At 33.5% G+C, this 20090-nt stretch overlaps 2 protein-coding genes across 2 annotated transcripts in view; both read right to left on the bottom strand.

Moving 5' to 3' along the window:
• Positions 1-2397: 2397 nt before the first annotated feature.
• Positions 2398-20090, bottom strand: part of LOC139840469 (TMV resistance protein N-like) — a 46137-nt gene continuing 28444 nt past the window's right edge. Inside the window, exons 2-6 of the mRNA XM_071830734.1 lie at positions 11375-12205; positions 7170-7431; positions 6576-7064; positions 3251-4120; positions 2398-3136 (exon numbers count right to left, since the gene is read on the bottom strand). Coding sequence (XP_071686835.1) covers positions 2582-3136; positions 3251-4120; positions 6576-7064; positions 7170-7431; positions 11375-12205 — 3007 coding nt within the window. The 3' untranslated portion in view covers positions 2398-2581. The remainder of the gene's footprint in view (positions 3137-3250; positions 4121-6575; positions 7065-7169; positions 7432-11374; positions 12206-20090) is intronic.
• On the bottom strand, positions 12789-13415 carry LOC139904644 (disease resistance protein RPV1-like). Its single transcript, XM_071886578.1, has 2 exons — positions 12924-13415; positions 12789-12824 (listed from the first exon to the last, which is right to left on the bottom strand). The coding sequence occupies exons 1-2, from the start codon at positions 13410-13412 to the stop codon at positions 12789-12791; spliced, it is 525 nt and encodes a 174-aa protein (XP_071742679.1). The 5' UTR covers positions 13413-13415.

Raw genomic sequence — 20090 nt, 5'->3', positions numbered from 1 at the left:
ATTCACGAGCAATACCCTGCAGTGTCATTGGAAATATCTGGCACGCAACCGGATCCACCCAACCTTGAGTGCGCATTGCGCCTTCAAAACGCTGTAAGAAGTCATCTGGATCAGTTAAGCCATTGTAAGTACCCAACGTATGAGGTATCTTTGGCGTAGTTGGAAACGGATATGCAGTTATATGCGGAGGAAACTTATCGAAAGTAGTTGGTAGCTCAAAAGGTGGTTTAACAGGGTCACCTTTGAGCCCTGCGAAGAAACGCCTCATCATATCCTGAACAAAATCAGGTTGTGAAAATAGGTGGACCATGTCAGGAGGTGCCGCCTGCATAAATTGGCTTGCGAGGTTTGCCTGCCCCTGAATATTTTGCCAGGGCTGCCCTGGCACCTGCGGATACAACCAAGGCTGATTTGGAACAGAAGGCAGGCTTGCCGACGCAGAGTATACGGGTATCTGAAAAGGTGCCGAAACCTGTGGCTCGGATGCCTGCGAGACCTGAGGATATGCCGCTATAAGCCCAACCGTATGCGCAGTGCTTTGTTGTCCTGCGGTTATCGGCGTCCAATGAGAATTGGCATCCGGAATGACACCGAACCCCCAACTATTAAGTAATGCCTGCGCATCCGCAGGAGTCAAAAACTGCGAAATTGGACGCGGTGGTTACCAAGGTTGCAACGGTGTAAACGATGAATTCTGCTGAACACTCTGCGTCTGCAGAGGGATTGAAACCGTGGTACTATAAATAGGTACCTGGCCGCAGCATACTACATGCGGGCCTACTGTTTCACCGCTAGTGCCTACCAAGATGACCCTTGGATCCACTGCGGAAAAATCCAACCGCGTGGTGGTAACTGGCGAGTTTGCCCTTGGCGGTGTAATCTCATCTGGATATATCGGCTTATACCTCTGAAAAGGCTCGCCGGATACAGGTGGAAGATATGGCGCGTATCCCGCCCCCGTAGTCATAGCCTGCGTATGCTGACTGCCAGATGGTGTGTTTTGATTATCCGTTTGAGTACGTTCCGACGAGTCTCCGGAAGTCATGATATTGTTAAAAGAAAAAATTCAAAAATAAATTTCGTGAATAATAAGCCTTATAATTCAAAACCTTTTAAAAGAAAAAGCCATTAAACGGTCTTGAACTAATTCGACTCTCAATGAAAGCACCACTTGATCATGCATGTTTTCACCATAGGGTTTAACATGCCTGCTCAATACGTTGGTGGGGTTTAAGGATCTTAGAACAAGGCTCTCCGGTCCGGCTACCGTGAATAACCCTGGCCGACATGATGATGTCGGCGGGGTGGCCAAGTGATTAAGTCCACCTTCGATAGCGGTCGCTGATCAGAAGGCCCCAAATAAGGTTGTAGGTGCTAGCTTAATGAAAAACTAACCTGTTAACCTTGAAGAGACGGAGAATGATGCTTAATTACGTAAGACGTGTGGCAGATGGTAGTTACGTAATGTGATGATCCCTAGAATGATAGTTAGGGTTTGTATATATAGGCAAACCCTAATTCTAGAACCATCCGAGATATTGGCAATCCTTTCCATAACAAACTCCCCGAATCACTGATGTAATTATGGAAAAGATATTTACTTGTTAGCCAAGCAATCGCTGTACCGAGAACAAAGGCATCAGATACAAATCCGCATACCGCATAGCGCACACAAGCACACGCATACACACACTATTAAGCGCCCGCATACATATGAGGTGCGCATGCGGGTTGCGGTATCATTAAAACCGGACCCAAACCGGTTTAAAAAACGGTTTTGGTTTTGAGTCGGGTTTTTTGAAAACCGGGTACGGGCTTACATCTCTAGATTTAACCAACCACTGAATTCAAAGGAGTCCACCCAACATGCCCAATGATTTTGATATACCAAAACCCCAAACTAACCCTCCACTTCTCAAGCAATACGAAACCCTATGATTTTGTATTATGATACCGATGATTATGAAGCATTAGAAAATGAGGTGTACTCATTCTCCCAGCTTAAAGCCCGTCATTGGGAATTAATAGCAGAAATCTCATTATCTATTCATCGGGGTGCACTTGTGAAGAAGATATTCCAGAATTAACTATATCTGGGACTTCAATCCAAACGTCGTTGATGTATAACCAGTGTTGCAAAAGTCTGCCGACTTTGCCGACGAATCTTTTTTTAGGCAATGGCATGTGGCTGGAAAAACGATCAACGGTAAAAAGTCGATCAAAGGTGGTCAAAGTCGGTTAAAGTAATTATATTTTTATTTTGTAATATTGTTAATAATTGTTAATTGTTCATGTTTATTGTAAATAAAGTTAATATTTTAAGATACGATTTCTATATAATATTATTTATATGTGTTGGTGTGTATAAACTACTGTACAAAATTAACCAATCCAACTCTAAAATTAAATACAGTAGTTTACTAACTTTTTTGTTTACAAACTGTTTTTTAATGATGCCATATAATTTGCATCAACAGATAATAACGAAATAAATAAAAGAAAAACAAAATGAGGCTTTCTGCTAATTTGCGTTCACATCGTACCAGTCTAGTGAAGGAATTGCGTAAACTAAAGCATCCTTTTAATCTTGTAAGATATCGATCCTTCTTGTATACTTATCATCAGAATCAGAAGAAAACTTAAAAGAACCTGTTGATACTACTACTGTGGGACCATTTTCACTTTTCTTGAGCAGACCAACTCCAAACCATGTGCATTTAGGAGCATACCCAGTTTGTTTACCTAGATATGCAAATTCAATTTCAAACGAAACCTGACCAGTGTATGTTACGTCCCACCATGAAGTGTGTCTCAATGAACCAAATGGAACGTACCCCACCCATGTCATTTCATCATTAATTACACTCTTCTTCTGAACCACATCATCTTTATAATTATCCATGCCCGGTGAATTTCCCGTCGCCTGCTCCATGGTTACCTTTACATCAAACAATAAGCCACGTGGCAAAACAGCATACATTATGAATCCACGGTAGTCATTGTTCCACTTCTCTGGTAGTTGCAGTGTATATGTTTTCCCATTACCAATATCTTTAGGACGTACCATCATCGTCTTTGGAATCTCAACAAGGCCTTTGAGTTGGACAGACCAAATGCAATGTCCCCTATCCTTTTCCTAATTAATGTACACGAACTTATTATTATTATACTATTATTATAAATGTTATATTCACTTCAATATAAAGCTTAATTAATAATCTGATTTTGACTGAAAATTAGAGAGACGTACCTGGAGCATGGAATTGAATAACCTGTCAAAATCAGTTAGAATACTTCCATTCGTAATTCGGACATCACATAAAGATTTACAATTTGTGAGAGAATCTCGTATGGATGTAATCTTAGGGCATCCGTCTGCCTTGAGAACAGATAAACTTGATGGTAACTCGGGAAATATTTCAAGGTTACTACAATTGCTGATTTCAAGGACTTTCAACTGTGTCAATTGTGAGATTGGCGAAGGTAACTTTGAAAAATCATTAAAACTCATAACTAGACTTTTTAAGTTGGATAATTGACCAAGATCAGATGAAATGTCTCCATCGTTCAAATTGCAGTAACTGAAAGCCAAGTCTTGTAAGCTATGTGGCAACTGATGGAACATTGTCTTGGTTGATTGAAGAAGCAGCATAGTGTTACCAGTACAGGAGAACGTATTCAAATGTTTAAAGACATTCAGTTGGAATTCAATTGTCGTTAATTCACCACACGCATTTATAATTAGCTTATTAAGGTTGGTGCAAAAGTCTTCAATTGACGAGGGCAGAACTTGTATCGAAACGTTTTGCAAACGCAACTCTTCCAAACTTTTCATTTTTCTTCTGATTTCTGGGAACTCAAGTAATTCTGGGCAGTCATAAAGTTCGAGAATTTTAAGTGATTTCATGTTCACGATTTCTGGAAACATTTTAATCTTGGGACAACGTTCTACACGAATGCGTTCAAGATTTTTATGATATCCAAGTGATGGGTGAATTTCTATTAACTCATCACACCCGATTAGTGTCAGCTTTTGAAGACAGGAGAGATGGTTGAAATTTGGTGTGTGGAGTAAATTCTTTGCCGAAGAGAGTTCAAGCACTTTCAAACGTGGGAGATGCTAATTAATGGATACAAGCATAAGAAAGTTAATATTAATTAATTTAATGTTGAGAATATATATATATATATATATATATATATATATATATATATATATATATATATATATATATATATATATATATATATATATATATATATAGTGAAAGGATCCCTAGAGAACTAGAGTATGTAGAGAACCCATAGAACTCATAGATTGAACTTCAATCTATGTGGAGATTGAGCTTCAATCTATGAAGAAAAAAAATACAATCTGGAAAAAAAAAAAAAAAAAAAAAACTGCAAAAAAAAAAACAGCGAATCTGCAGAGAAAAAAAAAAGTGAATCTGCATAAAAAAAAATAAAAAAAAAATGCAAAAAAACGTCAATCTGCACAAAAAAAAAGTCAAATCTGCAGAGAAAAAAGTCGATCTGCAAAAAAAAAAAAAAAACGCAGATTGACTCAATCTGCATAAAAAAAACTGAAAAAAAGTCGATCTGTAAAAAAAAAAAATGGAAAAAATCGTCAATCTGCACGCAGATTGACTGAATGTGCAAAAAAAAAAAAAATCTGAACAGAAAAAAAAATCTGCAAAAAAATAAAAAATATGTGAATCTGCACGCAAATTTAGTGAATCTGCACGAGTTCCATGAGTTCTCTACTACCATGAGTTCTCCATGGATCCTCACCCTATATATATATATATATATATATATATATATATATATATATATATATATATATATATATATATATATATATATATATATATATATAGTGGTAGGATCAAGAGGGAAGTAACCAATCGGGGGAAGCGGGGGGAAGCAAAAACTTTTTTTTTTTTCGTTTTTTGAAAAAACTTTGTTCACTAACATTATAGATTGGATGAAAATTTGAACATTTAGTAGAGACACTTTGTGATAAATGTTTTTAGTTTGGCTGGAAAACGCTCGAAGAAGTAATATATAACAATTATCGTGTTTTCCGAGCGTATGTTGAGGTTTTAGCTATTCGGGTTTAGATATTAGGGTTTATAGGGTTTAGATATTAGGGTTTAGTAATTTAGGGTTTAGGGTTTAGATTTAGGGTTTAGATTTAGGATTTAAATTGAGTTTTTAACACGAACGGTTTAGAGTTTAGGGTTTAGAGTTTGGTGTTTTGGGTTAATGGAATAAACCCAAAACACCAAACCCTAAACCCTAAACCCTAAACTCTAAATTGGGCTAAATTTTACTTCACAAAACACGAAGAAAAAAAAAACGTTCATATTCTTCACGAACAATATTATCTTGAATGTTATTTTTGTCGATCGTTTTCCCGCCTAAATAATAACATTCATCACGAAGTGTCTCTTCTAAATGTTCATATTTTCGTGTGATCTTGATGCCGGAAAAAAAAATCCAAAAAAAACGGAAAAAAAAAAATTTGCTTCCGCCCGATTGGTTACTTCCCCATTGATCCTGCCCCTATATATATATATATATATATATATATATATATATATATATATATATATATATATATATATATATATGACCAATGCAAGACATTTTTTGTCTTTCTGAAAAACATTAATAAAAAATAATGGATTCAAAGATCAACAAGGTACAAAGCCCGAATTATCGGGAGTCAGAAATCTAGCCTAAAACAAACGAGAAAAAGTAGAACTAGCACGCTAAACCAAAGAAACAGCTAAACACCAACAGGGTGGGTAGTAAACAGTTAACAAATCAAGCTAAAACAAACAAGGCTAAAATCTAATACCATAAACCCAAAGCACCTATATCATTCCGATATATTATTCACGGTAATAAAACTAGTAAAACCAAGGGATGGCAAAAAAAACCGTCCCATATGCGGAAACCTGAAACCCAATATTTTTGGGTCGGATTCGGGCCGGGTAGATGGGTCTAGGGCCGGGTATGGGATGGTTTTTAATTTTTTCGCGGGTACAGGTCCGGGGATGATTTTAGACACAAAGCCGATTACTCTGCCCGTATACCCGGAAAAAGACCCGATTCCATATACCAGATAACCCAACATGTAAACCCGATTACTCGGTCTATATACCCGAATACCCGACCCGTGTACCCGAAAAAAGACTCGCATATCCGTGGGAAAACCCATTTAGCCAATAGTTAGTAAGTAAATCGGGACCCGAATACCCGTGTGGAAACCCGTTTACCCGCTAGTTAGTAACTAAATGGGGGCCCATTGGATCCGGGTCCTGTTTTGGGATGGGGTTTTTTAATCGGGTCCGGGTCTAGAATTACCTAAGCGCTTGTTGTTGATCAGTTACCGATAAATCTTAATTCATTTCAAATACAGAAAAAAGTTGTTAAAAGGGTCACGGCCCGACCCAGATTATTATCTGACCCATTTCGACAGAACCCTTTTTAACCCGGCGCAAACGCAATCCGACCCTATTATATGGAATAATACGGAGCATGATTTAAAAGAACAGTTGAATTACCTTGTCTATATCATTCCAAAGTTGTTTTTGCATGCTGTGATACAGATTTAAAACAACGAGCTTTGTTGCTTTAAAACTGTCTGGGAAAGAATTGTCAGGATAATCTTCCCAAATAATACACTGCAACTCATTTGAAAGAAAATCAGGTCCTTTCAAATGTTCAGCGTTATCTTCATCATCCTTGTCGTCGTCGTCGTCATCATCATCATCATCATCATCATCATCATCATCCTCATCATCATTAGTGTTGTTGTCATCATTATCGTTGTCGTCCTCATCATCATAATCATTATCATCCTCAACATTATCATCGTTTCCATCTACATTCCACTCATAATCAACATCCTCCAGATCATCATCTTCAAAAAAATAACCATGTGGATTATCGACTCGTTTCACAGTAAGCCACCTTAGTTTCTTCATCTTTGACAAAATATCACACAAATGAGAATGACCATAACAATATATCGCTTCAATCTTGTCATTTTCCTGCAACGCAAAGAAAGAATGTAGGTAACGGTTGAGTTCGAGTACATATTACATAATATTTACATGTAACATATAATATGAAAAACTAGCTATGTTAACCCTTACCATTGTTACATCCATGTCATGGATATCTTCTTGCTTCCAAACTCTGCTATGATTTTCAGGATTGTTACCATTTTCTCCTCTAACAATGAGGTGTCCCATTTCTTGAATGAGATCGTGCATTTGGAAAAACCGATCATCAACGATAGTTATCAGAGATCTTTGTTCCAACACCTTTATCCCTATATCTGGATAATAACCAAAAGCATCAAGTATCTCCATGGCATTCACTTTCAACTTTCCCCTAAAGAAACACGCAATATCTGTTAGATATAAGGGTTATGAATTGACTGCCGGATTCGTTCTTGAATCGTGTGTTCACTTTCTCTATAAAGTATTTCGACCCTACGATTGCCTCGGTTGCACGAAATCTTTACAGGGATAAGACAAGAACACAATCAGTGTTTTTGGCAATGAAATCACTGATCAAATTGTTAGAGAGTATGTGTGTGTTTCTGTTTATATGTTCATCTTGAAAGCAAAAACATATTCCTATATTTATAGGAAGTGAAAAGGTGCGAGTGAAAGTACGCAACTTTTCAACCAAATGATGTAACCCTTCAACGAAAAGACGCAACCTTTCGTTCACATCATTTAGGAAATGACATCATTCTTCATGAAATGATGTAACCATTCATGGTTACCTTTCATCAAAAGATGTAATTTCCAAGACCTTATTGAATTAACTCGAACGAGCGTGCACTCCGCACTCTCCAAACTCGTCATTGAGCTTAATTCGATAAGCCTTTGCTTTCTAGCAAATCCCAATTAACTAAAATGACTGTTGATAACACTAAAATCACCAACAAATCCCCCCATTTTAGTGTAATCCTTGATTTACTAAAATAATTAAACAAACAGAACAAACTAATGCATAAATGGAAATGTTCGTGAAGAATTGAATTTCCACTTAGTATAATATTTACGAGAATTCGAAAATCAGGGTGTTCATGAAGAATTGAACCCTTCAATTCATATGAAAACTATAAAATAATATACACATCAGTTTCTTACATATCCCTAAGACAATCTTGACACTATTATAAGCCATGTGTCCCAATCCTTCAGTGAACATATTGACAGCTAAGTCCAAAGCTCCATTGAAGCGGCAAAACTTCATGTTCACATAGGTAGCTCTTTTAGTCTTGCACCCGCATTTGCAATTTTTCAAAAGAACTATTAAGAAGATAAACTTCAACCTAACTCCACTTACGGGTCTAAACACATACTTTGGGATCAGAATATTTATGTGTTTCAATCTTCAGAAAGTAAGCTTACCTCATTGAATTCAGCTCCTAGCGTTGTACTAGAAGGGAATTGGGCGTCTCACTTTGGAAGATCTGGTTGGACTTCAATCCCACATCATTAGCCAACTTGTGCGCACTTAAGTCTTAGGCTAATTCTTTTATCATGTGATTTGAAATTTTGTTGTGACCCAACAAAATCCACATATATCACACCATTCGTGATCAACTCATGAAACACTAGTTGTCTAAGGCATAAGTGTCTAGACTTTCACTTGTTCAAATACATGCCTTAGTCACAAGATATTCCATCACTAGGGATCACCATAAACTTTAATCTCATTCATTAGGACTTCAATCAATTTCCCTTTAAAATCCTTTTATCCAAGGATTTATCAAATTCTTATTATACCATAAGAAATCGTACGTACTTAAAGCAATTAATTGATTAGTCATTACACATGTCTACCTTCCACAAGTCACCAATGTAAACCTATAATTGTACACCCTTGATAATGTATCACCATTATCATTATGCACACAATTATTACCATTGCATTAGATGGTAAGATTATTATTATAAACATACCTTGGCTAGTCCACTTCTAAAACCAAGAAGTAATGACAACACGTTTATAATATCCATAATCTCAACATCAACCTTTTGATCCAAGATATCTCATCTATACCAAGTGTAAATCCAACAACTTGTAGATGTATCATCTTATTGATCAACAGTAAATAGTAAATTCAATATAATTTATTATGCTTTAAGGATTATCATTGTGAATTAAACCATAGTCTATGGTTGACTTTTACAAGTATTAAAATACTTAAGTCCCATCACAATGAATACCACTAGACCATGTTTAATCTTTCTAACACCATGCTAAATTAGTCACTTGATGTATCACACACATCATATCACCAATTTTCAAAGCAAATCGGTACTCAGAAACAATTAAGCAACATCTAATCCTTATTCCATATCAAAATATATTTGTTTCACTAACTTGTACCATTTTGATAAATCATCAAATGGTTATTGTAGACATGTCTCACCAATGAGTAAAGATTTCATGATCATTTTATTAGTAACAAAATAGTCACATCACAATAATATAATATTGTCTTTAGACTTAACCAACGGATTATTACCACCCGTTAAATATCCTATCAATTGTTACTAATCACCATTGTTTTATCAACAATAATAACATTAACGACCATGGGGGCGTTCATATTAATTTCCAAAGAATATATCAAAATATTCTTTTATTGACATCAAGTATCCATAAATAATCGTAGCAATTGTTGGATCATATTGATGACCTAATTATAACCATCAAATATTTGAAACAAGTCCATGCTTCAAAATATATGATCAATTTATTTGAAATATAAATATAATTATCATCGTAACAATGTTGGTTACATCATATCCATCCACATGTTAATGAAAATATCATTAGAGTCGCATGCGAAGTTATAACATCTTCAAGATATTGTTATCCATATTAAATTCATGTAATCAATAGATTATTGGTTTCCATGTCTTAACAGACACCATAACAATCCTTTTATGGATTAGAATCAAACAACATGAATTTATACTTACTACAATTAAATAACATGAAATGAAACAGTTATGACTTTATACAAAGTCCATGTAGTAACCGACACCTCATGTACCGACATTAACCCTTTCACCAAAATTATATGGTTTATTGTTGCCCCTTATTTCACCAGTTACCAACGACTAATTATGGTCAACTTAACCACAACTTTCATGAACGTTGGTTACTCAACATAGTATCGTTCATAGTCGAACAAATTATCGATTTGCAAAATTTCATGACAAACTAATAATCTCGTGATTTTAAATCCAGAAATAAAGATGCAACACAAAGGGTCTAAGGGCAAGTTCAATTAACCACCAAATCTTTGTAACTATTACACACACACACACACACACACAAAAAAAAAAAATCCTTTTTTGCAGAAATTCTTGCACACCATGCGGTCACGTGATTTTGTTGAACAATCATTTATTACAATATTTTATAAAAAACCATTTCCATGGATACATCATACATACATATGTATACATGACTTTTCCTGTATGCAATTCCATTGCAAATACCAACGCCAAAATATCATTTAGAATCACAGTGATATTCATACATGTTAATTAATTTAATTAATTAATTCTCACATGTAATTCATGTTAATTAGTCATGCCATGAAAATAAATAGAAAGGACAGAATAGCGTATCTGTAAGTAAGAAGGATTGATATCCCATGTAGATTCCACTACATGCATCTTCTTAATCAGAGAGTTTCAGATAAATTTCACAACTTCAAACATCCATCCGATCCCAATCCATGTTTTTCAACTTAATACTTTATAGATTTGTTAGATATAAGGGTTATGAATTGACTGCCGGATTCGTTCTTGAATCGTGTGTTCACTTTCTCTATAAAGTATTTCGACCCTACGATTGCCTCGGTTGCACGAAATCTTTACAGGGATAAGACAAGAACACAATCAGTGTTTTTGGCAATGAAATCACTGATCAAATTGTTAGAGAGTATGTGTGTGTTTCTGTTTATATGTTCATCTTGAAAGCAAAAACATATTCCTATATTTATAGGAAGTGAAAAGGTGCGAGTGAAAGTACGCAACTTTTCAACCAAATGATGTAACCCTTCAACGAAAAGACGCAACCTTTCGTTCACATCATTTAGGAAATGACATCATTCTTCATGAAATGATGTAACCATTCATGGTTACCTTTCATCAAAAGATGTAATTTCCAAGACCTTATTGAATTAACTCGAACGAGCGTGCACTCCGCACTCTCCAAACTCGTCATTGAGCTTAATTCGATAAGCCTTTGCTTTCTAGCAAATCCCAATTAACTAAAATGACTGTTGATAACACTAAAATCACCAACAATATCTAAGAATAACTCTTTCTGGTAACTTTTAAGCCCTTCATAACTAATCATGAGTATATCTATGACTTCGGCATCTGGGGTGTTTTCTAACGATTTCAGGTAACTTACCCACTCAACGTTGTTTTTGTCACATAGAAACGAACCGGCAACTTCAAGTGCCAATGGAAGCCCGTGAGCATAAAAAACTACACGTGATGAAAGTAACTCATAATCTTTTATATCATTTCTTTGCTTATATGCATATTTCTTAAAAAGAGATGAAGCTTCGGCGTGTGCTAACAATCTAACATGAGAAACATGGTCTACCTTGTGTTTAAGTAGTAAATGTTCATCTCTAGTTGTTATTATTACTCTGCTCCCACTACCAAACCAATCATGTGATCCGGCTAACGCCTCCAGTTGCCTTATATCATCAACATCATCAAGAACCACTAACACTTTACTATGACATAACATACTTTTTATCATTGTTTTACCTTGTGTAACACTGGGTACTTCCATATTTGCTCTAAACACGTTGTTTAATATTTTATTTTGCAAATTTTCCATATTGCCTTTCTTGAATTCCTCCCGAATGTTCTCAACTATGCAGTGACCCTTAAATTGGATACATATTTTCTTAAATACAGAAGTAGCAAGAGTAGTTTTACCACCACCACCGACACCCCATATTCCAACCATTCGCACACCACTAGAATCAAGTTTCAATTTTGATATTAGTTCGTCCACACGATCCGTCATTCCAACAAGGCCTTCATCAACGTCTTCTGAACTTGAGGAAGACATATTTTTCAAAACTGTATCAACAATCTCTTTGATGAGTTCTGATTCATGCCTGCATATTGAATATTTGTATAATTAGTGTATGCTCAATCGTTCAATAAACTTGTTACGAGAAATTATTAATTTACCCTATGAGTAAGGGAAATGAGTCGTAAATATATCGTAGTTCTTTAATCTTAAGGCGAAACATAATGACTACATGACCATCATTGGCTTATGATCTCCAAGTGGGAAGAGATGTTTGAGAGCGACCAAATTAGATAGCTCACGTGACAAGTGTAAACAAGTAAAATGGTGTAAATATGAAATTAGTATTGAATGCAATACCATGACATCCTTGCAAGAGGACTCGCCCGGGTACAGTGAGTATGGGGTTGGATGACTCGCCCAGGTAACCCGAACAGGGAAAACCAACCTTAGAACTGTGTTTAATTAAAAGCAGTTCCATGAACTACATCAAGCAACGAAGCATATCATCCAAGAAGGGTCAGTGCGGTATTTGGATCAACTCATACGGACCAATTTATAGTCAAAAAAGTTGGGAAGGAACAACAGTCAACCTAATCAACCAATATTGTTAACATATCTTTGAGTCTTTGACCACATGTTATAATTTTTAGCTTTCACAAATATGTTTACATCATTCTTAAAAAGTAGGGAGTCAACCAGTCCTACGAACAAAATCAATATTTAAAAAACAGTACATACAATTTGATTAGATAATAGTAACAATGACAATGACAATAAGAAGAAGAAGAAGAAGAAATTACCCCGTCAGCAAAGTGTTTAGGTTCCCATCCAGCAATGTTACTTGCATCAAAAAGTGCTTTTCTCCACGAATCAGCTTTATTGACGTTATTCGCCTCTTGTTTTGCAAAAGCTTCTCCGAAATCCCTTTTCCGTTTCCTCACATCCGAGGGTTCCACATCATAGAATATGGGCATAACAATCAGCCCATTCTCATCTCTGCACCTCATAATATGTGAAAGTTCATCAAGACACCACGATGAATCTGCGTAGTTTTTGGAGAATACAACGACAGCAATCTTAGAATGTTCGATAGCCTCGAAGAGTGCTGGACCGATGGTTTCACCTCGGGGAAGTGCTTTATCGTCCTTGTAAACGTTGATTGGTCGATCTGTAAGAGCCGAGTAGAGATGATCTACAAAAGTTTTGCGGACATCGCCTCCTCGAAAACTTAGAAATACATGATAAAAGGTAGAAGAAGCAGAGTGAGAATATGAAGATGAAGAAGCCATTGATTCAAGATGGCCACGGCAGAAAAGTGATGATGGCTGAAAGGTTGATTAGGTATATGCACTGGTATATATATATATATATATATATATATATATATATATATATATATATATATATATATATATATATATATATATAACAACTATAAATCGAAAAGGTGTTGACTTTTAGATATAGACATTCAATCACGCGTTCGTTTACTCAAAATATGAAATGAGGGTGAAATTTCTCAGACGTTTCCTCATTTTTAAGTAATAAATTTAGTATTACATTTATTTTAAAGATATATTTTAACCATCTCATTGTAATTGTTGATTGACAACTTTTGTGAATCTAACATATGTTGAATGTTAGTTATGTCGTTATGAATCAAGATAACTATTACTAACTTTAAATAGAAAAAAATTAAAATAAGAAAAAATTACGTCCATAGTACCTGTGGTTTGTCAAGTTTTTCATCAAAGCACCTAAACTTTATTTATAACTTCAGTGGTACCTCAATTACGTTGGAGTAACGTGGATAGTACCTAAGACTAACTATGGTCAAGATTTAACAGGTTATTTCTCACATGTGTCATGCATGTGAGAGCACTTTTGTCCGTTTACATTATTTATTCCATTAAAAAACCCTCTCTTACGTTCAGCACTTTTGTCACTCTATTACTCGTCGCCATCATTCTCCGGTCAATTAAAATCCAACCATTCTTTCGAACCCTAATTTCCAAAATACACAAAAATTCCCAAATCAATTTCTCATTTAAATTAAAGCCGTATAATTTTTATCTACGAAATCATTAATATATAACCAAATCAGCTATAACCTATACACACAAAATTAATTTATATATACGTCGCAGAAACAGGTACGAACTTTTTCCAGTGAAGTTAAAAACAAAGTTTAGGTGTTGTGAAAAACGTGACAAACCACAGGTACTATGGATGTAGTTTTTTCTTAAAATAATAAATAAAGGTAAAAAAGTAGAATTTAATGAGATTTTGTAACTATTCGTTGCAAATATGCTATTCTTTTTTAACCTATTGTTATAATTCAGTAGGCTTATAACTACCTTTAATGGTTATAAGAACAAAGAGAGAAAAAGAGAGAAGAAGGAGAGAAGAAATATTGATATTGATATTTCAAGAGAAATGGTGCACCTTAAATGGTTACCATACATGTCTATTTATAGTATAAAATATTACTATGCAAGAAATATAATAATAATAAAATTAACATCCAATCTAGATATTTTATAACACAATCTAGATATTTTATAACACTCCCCCTTGGATGACAATTTTATTAGAGAATAACTAGTACTGCCTCGTTAAAAACCTTGCTAAAGAAAACCCATTGGGATAAAACTTTAGCTAAGGGAAAAAGAGTGCAGCATAGAGTTGACTCCCCCTCAAGTAGACATTGCTGAGTCGTCACATCTTTTGAACTTGCCTCATGCCAATATTGTGAACGTGTGTTCTGAAAATAGCGGTTGGAAGTGCTTTGGTATAAAGATCGGCAGAGTTGTTGATTGAACGTATCTCATTTTAATCTGGTTGTCTTTTACGAGATCTTGAGTATATAAGAAGAATCTGAGGTTTTCATCTGAAACTGTATCATCTAAATCTTTTATGTATAAGTTTAGCCCCTGTGATTTGTCTACAGTCTCCTTCATGGTTTGTTCAAACCGTTGTTTCAGTTCCTATTCCCTTTCAGTCTTTTTCTGAGCCTTACCAACATACCATTCTTTTCCATCAAACTTATGACCGTTAAGACCGTCTATGGCTTTGGCGCCTCATCAGTATTTATATTTTGTTCAGTCACTTTTGATACTCTTCTTTCATTGTATTATGCAAGCTGCATTATCTTCATATATAGTTGTTGGTGAAGATAGTTTTTAGTCTTTTATAGCGTTCTAGTCCACAAGAATCAATAATGATTTGTGTCATTGATCTCAACCAAACACATTTTCGAGTAGTTTCATATAATGCAATCACTTCGCCATGATTTGATGATGTTGCAACAAGTGTTTGTTTTAAGAACGCCATGATTTTGTGGTACCTCCATTTAGGAGTACATATCGAGTTTGAGATTTATCTTTATGTGGATTTGATGAATGACCTGCATATACATAATCAACCAAATCTTGTTTTGAAACGTTAGAATAAAATAATTTTAAATCAGCAGTTTCTCAAGGGTATCAAAATATGTGTTTGTCCCATTTCAATGTCTTTTTGTAAGGGCTGAGTTGAACCTTGTCAACAAATTAACTACAAAAGAAATGTCAGGTCTTGTACAATTTGTAAGATACATAACAGTCCCAATTGCACTAATATATGGAACTTCTGATCCGTTAATATCTTCATGATCTTCTTGGGGATGAAATGGATCAGTGTCAATATTGAGTGATCTAACAACCAATTGGTTTTATCTTTAAAAAATGTTTTAAAATCTTTTCAGTATAAGTTGTTTGATGTACAAGTAGACCATTAGGCATATGCTCAATTTGCAATCCAAGGTAATACTTGGTTTTTTCAAGATTTTTTATTTCAAAATAATTCTTTAGAAGTTGAATAATTTCATAGATTTCTTTATCTGTTCATATGATGTTAAGAACATTGACATAAACAACTACGATCAGATATCCGAACATTGTTTTTATAAAACATACGTGCAAAATAAGTTTATAAGTATACCCATTTTTTTTATCAAGTAGTCATTTAATCGGTTATGCCACATACGTCCCGTTTGTATAAACCCATTTAGAAATCTTTGTGATTTAATAGAATACATTCCCTTGGATTTTGCATTAGATGCTTATGATACCTTAAACCCTTCAGGTATATTCATGTATATCACTATCAAGTGATCCATACAGATAAGTAGTTACAACATCCATGAGATGCATTTAAGTAACTACCAGGTTGATTAAGTATCTAATAAGTAATTGTATCCATTACAGGAGGATAAGTTTTCCTCATAATTCATTTTCGGTCTTTGTGAGAAATTTTGAGTTACAAGTCTAGTTTTGCCTTGTAACTTCATTTGCACATTTCTTTTTCGGATAAAAATTCATTTGTATCCCATACGTTTCACATCTTTAAAAGTGATAACGATTAATCCGAAAACTTTTTTTTATTGAGCGATTCTAATTCAGCTCGTATTTCTCCTTTCCATTGAGCTCAATCATGTCTATTTTGATATTCAGTGACAGATTTTGGTTCTAGATCATCATCTTTATTCATGATGTCATTGTAATATTATATGAAAATATCTCATCAAGATTTTTCATTTCATTTCGGTTCCATAATATTGCATAATTTATCGCAATTTATGTATTTACATTTATCAATATCCTCTGCAGAAGGAATATTAATTTGTGGTTCTTCTTGAACACTTTCTTTTACCTCATTATCAGCTGATTTTCTTTTTCGGGGATTTTTATCTTCGGAACCAATTGATCTTCCACGTTTGATGCGTGGCAAAGACTCAACAGTGACATTATTGCCAGCTTTTGAAATTTCAGTTCGAGCTGGAGCATTTATCGCTGGTATATATGATTTAGTCACCTTTTTTTATATATGTAAATGCATAAAGTAATTAATTTGCAAGTTCTTGCATATGCATTATTTTTGAACTTTCGTTTCACATTCTTTTGTGTGAGTTCAATATACCTTAATTGATGTTCACATCATGAAACATCATTTTCTTTATTTTTTTATTTCTCCCCCTAATCTAGGGAACAATGTTTTATTAAAATGATAATCAGCAAAACGTGCTGTAAAAATATCACCCATCATGGGTTTAGTATATATTATGATTGAAGATGTTTTATATCCAAAATATATTACCATCTTTCTTTGAAAAAACCATTTTATCGTGTTGTGGTGATATAATTGGAACATACACTGCACAACCAATGTTCTAAGGTGGAAAATATTTGGCTCTTGGCCAAAATCAAGTAGTAAGTTAAATATTTATGACTTCCACATGGTATAATGCGAATTAATGTCGCAGCATGTAAATTTACATGTCCACATATAAATATTGAGAGTTTTGTACTCATTATCAATTGTCTAGTTATTAGCTGCAAGCGTTTATCTATTGATTTAGCTAAACCAATTTTGTGTATGCACATGAGCAACTGGATGTTCAACAACAATACCTGTAGATATATAATGATCATTAAATGCTTGAGATGTTAACTCACCAGCATTATCAAGTCTCATCCTTTTTAATGGTGTAATCAGAATAATGTGTTCTCAATTTAATAATTTGTGCAAGAAACTTTGCAAATGCCATATTATGGCTTGATAACATACAAATATGAGACCATCCGCTAGATGCGTCTATTAGAACCATGAAATATCAAAATGGTTCACATGATGGATGAATTGGTTCATATATCTTTACCTTGAATTCTTTCAAGAAACATTTGTGATTCTTTTTCACAATATACTTTTCATTAATCATCATATGTGCTTTTTCATTAATCACCATATGCGTTTTTTTTTTTTTTTTATAAATCACCATATGTGTTTTTTTTTTATCATATATCCTTTTCACCATATACGCTTTTAATCATATGCGATTTTCATCATATGCGTTGTGCTTTTCATCATATTCGCTTTTTATCATATGCACTTATCATATGCGATGCGCTTTTTATCATATGCGCTTTTTTATGTGAATAGTAAATTAATTAATTTCGTTTTACTATTCATATGAATTAATTTAGATTTACTATTTTGTTAATTGAGTAATATATATATACATCATATACTTGTGACTCCGAAGGCTCAAATGAATTTGACCATATAATTATACGTTGTACCTTGCACATTAATTTTCAGTAGAAGCTTTAGATGCATATTATTTTCAGTAGAAGCTTTAGATGCATTTTTTTTTTAATCACCAAATACCACAAACACTTTGTTTGCGTTTGTTCATAGTCATCAATGAAAACCATTTTCTTTAATTTTATTTTATACAATAAAATTAACGCATCATTATTCTTTTCAAAAACAATAATCTATTGTTATTGTTCACTTGTGCCATGTTTAACAACAAAAGTCAACAACCTCTGTCTTGTTTGTTGTGGCAACCAAAAACAACCTTTGCTTTTGTTACCGAGAATCCAAGACCAAAAAAACAATTAATTTTTAATTAATCTTTTATCAAAACCATAAATGATTTTATTGATCTACGTTGATATGGCCATAAAGAATTGACGGCTGACCTACTTTTGTAAGTGTATTTCGGCTATCATCCCGAAAACGCACAACGACCTTTTTTTTTTTTATGAACTATTTGTTTCATATCTAGCTTAGGCAATTATTGTGAACATTTGGTCCCTATAAGAGCATTTATTTTTTAGACTTTTAGTTGATTTGTACTTGTCACAATTAGGGATAGCACCCGCGGGTCGTGGATGCGAATCCATTGGATCCATCACCCGTACCCGCGGATTTTTTTTAAGAGACATCCAATTGAACCCTTGTTCGTTGAAACAATTTGACTATATTTTTACTCCCCATTATTAAACGGGCCATTTTGATGCACACTCTTAAAAAAAATAATTTGTTTTTTTAAGTTTTATTATTCAACCTCCTTTTTTCAACGGTCACGTTTTTAACAAAACATTTGACAAGTTTGGAAAAAAAAAGTTTTTTTTTTACTTTGCTTTCCCCCTTTCTGTAAAACTCATTTAAACACTTTCTTTATTTTTAAAAAAAAAAAAAAAACTTCCCTTTTTTTTACGTTACCCGTAAATTATAAATATATAAAAAACTTTTTGTTTAAAAAAACTTTCTAGTTTTTAAAAGGCCACTTGACTAAAATTTTTTAATTCTTTCACAACACCCGATATCGTGATCGGGACCTTTCACCAAAGCAAGAGGTATTCTTGATAAACTAAACACTGACTCGTGTTTGGAATTGTCGGCCACAAAAAAATTCATTTGATGAAAGTATATTTTTTTTAATTATAGAAGGAGACCACTTCATTTTCAATACTTCATTTTTGACAAAAAGCTACTCCATTTTACCATTCCTTTTTTTTTTTTTTCTTATTTTAACTTTTAAAATTTACTTTTAATAAAAATACAAACTACTTTTGTATTTTAACTTTTAAGATTTACTTTTAATAAAAATAAAAACTACTTTTTTTATTTTAACTTTTAAGATTTACTTTTTAATAAAAATACAAACTACTTTTTTTATTTTAACTTTTAAAATTTACTTTTAATAAAAATACAAACTATTTTTTATATTTTAACTTTTAAGATTTACTTTTAATAAAAATACAAACTGCTTTTTGTATTTTAACTTTTAAGATTTACTTTTAATAAAAGTACAAACTACTTTTTCTTATTTTAACTTTTAAGATTTACTTTTAATAAAAATACAAACTACTTTTTATATTTTAACTTTTAAGATTTACTTTTAATAAAAGTACAAACTACTTTTTCTTATTTTAACTTTTAAGATTTACTTTTAATAAAAATACAAACTACTTTTTGTATTTTAACTTTTAAGATTTAATTTTAATAAAATACAAACTACTTTTTTTTATTTTAACTTTTAAGATTTACTTTTAATAAAAAATACAAACTACTTTTTCTTATTTTAACTTTTAAGATTTACTTTTAATAAAAATACAAACTACTTTTTTTTATTTTAA

Source organism: Rutidosis leptorrhynchoides, chromosome 4, assembly GCF_046630445.1.
Source record: "Rutidosis leptorrhynchoides isolate AG116_Rl617_1_P2 chromosome 4, CSIRO_AGI_Rlap_v1, whole genome shotgun sequence".
Classification (NCBI taxonomy): Eukaryota; Viridiplantae; Streptophyta; class Magnoliopsida; order Asterales; family Asteraceae; genus Rutidosis; species Rutidosis leptorrhynchoides.
This window is presented reverse-complemented; position numbering and strand designations above follow the sequence as displayed.

Excerpts from the sequence above, each read along its gene's own strand:
- LOC139904644 (XM_071886578.1), bottom strand. The coding sequence starts at position 13,412 with ATGGCTTCTTCATCTTCATATTCTCACTCTGCTTCTTCTACCTTTTAT. Across the intron at positions 12,825-12,923 it reads CTAAACACTTTGCTGACGGG|GACTGGTTGACTCCCTACTT; the intron begins GTAATTTCTTCT and ends TTTTGTTCGTAG.